We start from the raw sequence: 7550 nt of genomic DNA on the forward strand, positions 1-7550 counted from the left end.
AAATCTTCCCCTTCTCCCTAAACAACCAAGTGCCACATGTTGCCATATCATTTTTTTGATTGGCTGACATGGTAAACTTTAACACCAATAGGGAAGGGGTGTTTTTTCTTTTTCTTTTTTCACTAGCAAGCGGAGAGTGTTTGCTAGCGCTGTCAGTAGAAAACACCGTTTTTGCCGTTCTTCCCGCTGTAAACACCACTGTTTTGTTCAGAAAAAAAACATCGCGTGTATTTTTTATCATAACTCTGGTTTTACGTGGCCCATTGACACAATTCAAAAACTGGTGTATGGATATATATATATCTATATATATATAGATATATATATATCTGTGTTGAGTATAACCTGGAAGTCCCGAGGTCAAAATGGGAGACGCCCCCAAGGGTGATGGAGAATGACCGAACTAAGATCCTGTGGGACTTCCAGATACAGACAGATAAAATGGTGGTGGCTAACCAACCGGACATAGTGGTGGTAGACAAACAGAAGAAGACGGCCGTAGTGATCGATGTAGCGGTTCCGAATGACAGCAACATCAGGAAGAAGGAACATGAGAAGCTCGAGAAATACCAAGGGCTCAGAGAAGAGCTCGAGAAGATGTGGAGGGTGAAGGTGACGGTGGTCCCAGTGGTAATCGGAGCACTACGTGCAATGACTCCCAAGCTGGGCGAGTGGCTTCAGCAGATATATATATATATATATATATATACACACACACACACATACATATATATACACATATATACACACATACATACATATATATATATATATATATATATATATATATATATATATATATATATATGTATATATGTATATATATGTATATATGTGTAAACACAACACCCATTTTGCCCCTGCAGGCGGTTTATCCTTCAAGCTCGGGTCCTCTACCAGAGGCCTGGGAGCTTGAGGGTCCTGCGCAGTATCTTAGCTGTTCCCAGGACTGCGCTCTTCTGGACAGAGATCTCCGATGTTGTTCCCGGGATCTGCTGGAGCCACTCGCCTAGCTTGGGAGTCACCGCACCTAGTGCTCCGATTACCACGGGGACCACCGTTACCTTCACCCTCCACATCCTCTTGAGCTCTTCTCTGAGCCCTTGGTATTTCTTCAGCTTCTCGTGTTCCTTCTTTCTGATGTTGCTGTCATTCGGAACCGCTACATCTATCACTACGGCTGTCTTCTTCTGTTTGTCCACCACCACTATGTCCGGTTGGTTAGCCACCACCATTTTGTCCGTCTGCATCTGGAAGTCCCACAGGATCTTAGCCCGGTCATTCTCCACCACCCTTGGGGGCGTCTCCCATTTTGACCTCGGAACTTCCAGGCCATACTCGGCACAGATGTTTCTGTATACTATGCCGGCCACTTGGTTATGGCGCTCCATGTATGCCCTGCCTGCTAGCATCTTGCACCCTGCTGTTATGTGCTGGATTGTCTCAGGGGCATCTTTACACAGCCTGCACCTGGGGTCTTGCCTGGTGTGATAGACCTCAGCCTCTATGGATCTTGTGCTCAGTGCTTGTTCCTGTGCTGCCATGATTAGTGCCTCCGTGCTGTCTTTCAGTCCAGCTTTGTCCAGCCACTGGTAGGATTTCTGGATATCAGCCACCTCCTCTATCTGCCGGTGGTACATACCATGCAGGGGCCTGTCCTTCCATGATGGTTCCTCGCCTTCCTCCTCTTTCTTGGGTTTCTGCTGCCTGAGGTATTCACTGAGCACGCTGTTAGTTGGGGCCATCTTCGTGATGTATTCGTGGATGTTTCTTGTCTCATCCTGGACTGTGATGATAACACTCACCAGTCCCCGGCCTCCTTCCTTCCGCTTAGCGTACAGCCTCAGGGTGCTGGACTTGGGGTGAAACCCTCCATGCATGGTCAGGAGCTTTCTTGTCTTTATGTCAGTGGCTTCTATCTCCTTCTTTGGCCAGCCTATTACCCCAGCAGGGTACCTGATCACAGGCAGGGCGTAGGTGTTGATGGCCCGGATCTTGTTCTTACCGTTCAGCTGACTCCTCAGGACTTGCCTGACCCTCTGCAGGTACTTGGTGGTTGCAGCTTTCCTAGCGGCCTCTTCATGGTTCCCATTCGCCTGCGGGATCCCCAGGTACTTGTAACTGTCCTCTATGTCTGCAATGTTGCCTTCTGGTAGTTCAATCCCCTCAGTTCTGACTACCTTCCCTCTCTTTGTTACCATCCGACTACACTTCTCCAGTCCGAACGACATTCCAATGTCATTGCTGTATAGCCTGGTAGTGTGGATCAGTGAATCGATGTCTCGTTCACTCTTGGCATACAGCTTGATGTCATCCATGTACAGGAGGTGGCTGACAACCGCTCCGTTTCGTAGTCGGTATCCGTAGCCAGTCTTGTTAATGATCTCACTGAGGGGGTTCAGGCCTATGCAGAACAGCAGTGGGGACAGAGCATCTCCTTGGTAGATCCCGCACTTGATGGTGACTTGTGCTATGGGCTTGGAGTTGGCCTCTAGTGTTGTACGCCACATCCCCATTGAGTTCCTGATGAAGGCTCTTAGGGTCCTGTTGATCTTGTACAATTCTAGGCATTCCAGTATCCAGCTGTGGGGCATTGAGTCATAGGCCTTCTTGTAATCAATCCAGGCTGTGCACAGGTTGGTCAGTCTGGTCTTGCAGTCTCGGCTGACTGTTCTGTCTACCAGTAGCTGGTGTTTTGTGCCTCTGGTATTCTTGCCAATCCCTTTCTGTGCCCCGCTCATGTATTGACCCATGTGCCTGTTCATCTTAGCCGATATGATGCCTGACAGAAGCTTCCATGTAGTACTGAGGCAGGTTATTGGTCGGTAGTTGGATGGGACCGGTCCCTTCTTGGGGTCCTTAGGGATCAGGACCGTCTGACCTTCGGTTAGCCATTCCGGGTGTCTCTCGTTAACTAGCAGCTGGTTCATTTGTGCTGCCAGACGCTCGTGGAGTGCAGTCAGCTTCTTCAGCCAGTAGGCGTGAACCATGTCGGGCCTTGGTGCTGTCCAACTCCTCATACTGGAGACCCTTTCTTGGATGTCTGCCACTGTGATGGTTACTGGACCCTGTTCAGGGAGGTCGCTATGGTCTGCCCTCAGATCCACTAGCCACTGAGCATTGCCGTTATGGGTTGCGTCCTCCTCCCATATGCTCTTCCAATATTGCTCCGTCTCCAGCCTTGGTGGTGCTGTTCTCTTATTGTTCCCTTGCCACTGAGAGTACACCTTTGCTGGTTCTGTGGAGAACAGCTGGTTTATTCTCCTGCCTTCTATCTCTCTGGTGTACCTCCTCAAGCAGCTGGCCAAGGCTGTGAGTCTTTGCTTGGCAGTTTCCAAGACCTCAGGTATGGAAAGCTTGCTGTATTTCTTATGCACCTTCTTTGTCGCGCCTTTCTGCAACTCCGTTAGTTGGCTAACCTCCCTCCGTGCTACTTTGATCTTGCCCTCTAGCCTCCTTCTCCATGGAGGGTACTGCCCCTTGTGGCTGTTCAACTTGTAGCCAAGCATCTCACTGATCACTGCTGCCGTATTGTAGATCAGCTTGTTAGTTTCGGTAATCGTGGTTGTAGATATCATCCGTAGTGCTGCATTAACATCATCTAGCAGACCTTCTGAGGGTACTTCACGTAATCTTGGTAACCGGCAACGGGGGATCCAGGTTTCAAGCTTGGCCATGATCCTATCTTTCAGGTCAGTTCCTCTCGCACTCAACGATCCTTCTCCTATCGCACTTGGGGCTATGTACCCAATCTCGGGTGGGGGTGATGATATCTCCCCCCTGACCTGGCGTCCTGACTCCTCCTTGCCGTAGCATTTATGTTGTACCTCGTCAATCTCTAGCTGTGAGAGCAGTCCCTTCTTTTGAATGTTGGAACACTGAGCTACTAGTTGTTTCGCCGTCATTGTGGATGTTGGGTATCGAAGAATCCATAGGTCCCTCATCCTATTCATGTAACCCCTTCCGCCAGGGTTACTTGCGTAGTAGCATTCCAACAACGCCCTGTTTTAGTCTCTTGCCCACCGATGCCTTCTTGTTCCAGTAGCCCACTTATATATATATATATATATGTATATATATATATATATATATATATATATATATATATAAAATTGGGCGACCGTGGCTCAGGAGGTTGGGAAGCGCATCTATAACCGGAAGGTCGCCGGTTTGATCCCTGGGCTCTCTGTCCTGGTCGTTGTGTCCTTGGGCAAGACACTTTACCCTACCGCCTACTGGTGTTGGCTAGAGGGGCCCATGGCGTGATATAGCAGCCTCGCTTCTGTCAGTCTGCCCCAGGGCAGCTGTGGCTACAACTGTAGCCTGCCTCCACCAGTGTGTGAATGTGAGAGTGAATGAATAGTGGCATTGTAAAGCGCTTTGGGTGCCTTGATAAGCGCTCTATAAATCCAATCCATTATTATTATAACTGGTATCGGATGGCCAACTCCTCCTCCCAGCCCCCCCGCCCCAACAGGCAACAGAGAACGGGGGTGTGTGAAGACTCTAAACTTCCCTCCGCCCACTCATATGTAGTGTTGATGCATGTGTGTTATAAGGTGCATTTAAAACCCAGGAGGGCATGGAGCTACCTGCCAGATAGCAGCAGGTAAGCCCCTCCTGATAGCCCTCAATGTATACGTGTATTTAAAATTGAGAGGTGAGCAACGACGCCAGGGGTGAGGTTCTACACCCTGATGGTCATCTGGATGCCGTGTAGCGTGCCCACCCCCAAGGCCCTATATGTATGTGTTATGAGAGTGTGAGTAATGTGAATGTCTAAGTTGTGGGATAAAATTAAGGCACAGGCAGCCAGAAGGGGACAGAGGGGGGATGCCTCCCCTGCACCCTGGTGACACACCTTTAGCCCAAGGCCCTGCATGTGTGGGTGATTGTAGTGGAGCGGGAAGAGGGAGGCAGCTGGAGATGGGGAGGGAAGGAAGGGAGGGGCAAGTGGCCCCTCCCTGGGGCCAGCTCCCCCGCTGAGCCCAGTAGGCACCCCCATACTCTGCAACCCACCAGGGAAAGGGGGCCCAGGCCCATCTGGACCGGGGCCCAGTTCAGCAGCGCCGCCCGGCCCCACAGAGCCCGGGACAGCCCATCCGACCCCACCACAGAGAAAACTGCACCCACCCCGTCATCTACTCATCTTCCAGACTACACAAGACAATAGACACCCAGGCTGAGTTCTTCCTCCACCTCTCCTATATCTCCCCCACCTGCAGAGTGAGTTCCTGGAGAGAGGAGACCTCCTGCAAGATGTAACAGCCTCCCCCACCAGTTGAAGAGCCCCCAAGGCTTACAAATTTAAATACAACAATGACAACTATTATCAAAATTAACCTAACAATGTGGTTCTGTTTGCCTCATCAGGTGGTGGCCTCGAGCTTGCACTGGAACAGTTCGCAGCAGAGTGTGAAGCGGCGGGAACGAGGATCAGCACCAAGAGTAGCTGGACTCTCCCTTAGAGATGGGATAGGAAGGTTAGCCATCTGGGAGGGGCTCAGACTAGAGTCGCTGCTCCTCCACATCGAAAGGGGCCAGTTGAGGTGGTTCGAGCATCTGATGAGGATGCCTCCTGGGCGCCTCCTGAGTGAGGTGTTCCGGGCATGTCCCACAAGGGAGGAGACCCTGGGGCAGACTCAGGACAGGCTGGAGAGATTATATCTCTCGGCTGGCCTGGGAACACCTTGGTGTTCCCCTGGACAAGCTGGAGGAGGTGGCTGGGGAGAGGGAGGTCTGGGCTTCTTATGGATGGATGGATAGATGGATTTAAAAGATAGTACTGTAAATTGCATGTGAGATGGTGAGTTTAAAAAAGTGAAACCTCAGCAGTTTGTGTAGAGAAAAAGAGCAGAAATGGAAGGATGGGGAGGTGGAGGTAGAGGTGGGGTTGGTGGTAGAGATAAGGAGAGCTCTATAAGGGAAAGCTTTGATCAGAGAGCTGCAGCAGTTGCAGTTGTCTTATGATGGAGATACAGAAAGGAGTCGAACTCTGTTTTCCAAAACTCCTCAACACTTCCTGCATCAAGCCGGCACTTAACTGGTCCAAAGCTGTGCTCCTGAACATTGTGTTGTCATGTGTCTCTCTGATCACTACTGCTCTAAACCTTCTGGTCATCATCTCAGTCTCCCACTTCAGGCACAAATTTAATATTTTAAATGAAATGGATTTTAAAGTTTAGAAACACAGTGATTGAATGATAAGTGTAATGAATGTGGCACATACTTGGTGTACTTTAGCAATGACTGTAATGTTTCATGTGGCTAGAAAGAATCATGTCTTTTTAAAGGAGGTCTTTTACATTAGTAAAAGGTCGTTTACATTAGTAAAAGACCTCCTTTAAAATGATATCAGTAAGGATATATTGAAATGATTATTGTTGAATAGATGGTTTTTTTTGTCTCTCTGCAGGAAGCTTCACACACCTACCAACATCCTCCTACTCTCTCTGGCTGTCTCAGACTTTCTTGTGGGTCTCTTGCTGATGCCATTTGAAATCTTTAGGAACACGGCCTGCTGGGTACTTGGTGATCTCATGTGTTCTGTTTCTTGGTATCTGACTGGCAACATTGCCTTTGCCTCAACAGGGAACATAGTTCTCATATCAATTGACCGTTATGTGGCTATTTGTCACCCTCTGCATTACCCCACCAGAATTACTGTGGCAAGAGTCAAACTTAGTGTTTCTCTGTTTTGGTTATTTGCTATTTTCTACAGCAGTCTCTATATGAAAGATGTACTGATAAAACCAGGCAGGTATAATTCCTGCTATGGAGAGTGTGTGTTTATCATTAATGATATTGCAGGGATTTTTGACATGGTTTTATCTTTTTTTGTTCCAGTTCCAGTTATCGTAATTCTGTATATGAGAGTGTTTGTAGTGGCTGTGTCCCAGGCTCGTGCCATGCGCTCTCATGTTACAGCTGTCACACTGCAGTGTTCATTGAATCACACAAACAAATCGGAGTTGAAAGCAGCCAGGACTCTTGGAATTCTTGTAGTCGTGTTTCTAATATGCTACTGTCCATTCTTCTGCTTTTCTTTTGGTGTAGAAGACATGGCCAATAATCCATCTACATTTTTTGTGATCATGGTCTTTTACTTTAATTCTTGTCTAAACCCTTTGATCTATGGCCTGTTTTACCCCTGGTTTAGAAATGCTGTAAAACTGATCATCACACTGCAGATTTTCAAACATGAAACTAGTGAAGCCAACATACTGTAATAAGACTAATTAGACAAAACCATGCTCCCATAATATAGTAAACCTGTAACTTCATAAATCTATTATCTACCCTAGAAATGTAAAATTGCTTTCTACTGTATCATGATGCATGCAATTAAATTTATCTGAACATCCTGTTTATCTACAATGTTTATCCAATTTACTGGATTAACTATAAATTCAGTACAATCAATGTTAGCACATTTCTGTTCATTTCTGTTCTATTCAAAACACAGATTTACTTTTTCTTGAAGAAGAAAATTGAAATGAAATTTATTTGATTACTTTTTTCTTATTTAGGTAGAAACATTACAAATAATT

At 47.5% G+C, this 7550-nt stretch overlaps 1 protein-coding gene across 1 annotated transcript; it reads left to right on the plus strand.

Moving 5' to 3' along the window:
• The first annotated feature begins 5969 nt into the window (after nucleotides 1-5969).
• LOC134646124 (trace amine-associated receptor 13c-like) lies at nucleotides 5970-7229 on the plus strand. Its single transcript, XM_063499839.1, has 2 exons — nucleotides 5970-6142; nucleotides 6416-7229. The coding sequence occupies exons 1-2, from the start codon at nucleotides 5970-5972 to the stop codon at nucleotides 7227-7229; spliced, it is 987 nt and encodes a 328-aa protein (XP_063355909.1).
• Nucleotides 7230-7550: the final 321 nt, after the last annotated feature.

Source organism: Pelmatolapia mariae, linkage group LG16_19 (genome assembly GCF_036321145.2).
Source record: "Pelmatolapia mariae isolate MD_Pm_ZW linkage group LG16_19, Pm_UMD_F_2, whole genome shotgun sequence".
NCBI lineage: Eukaryota > Metazoa > Chordata > Actinopteri > Cichliformes > Cichlidae > Pelmatolapia > Pelmatolapia mariae.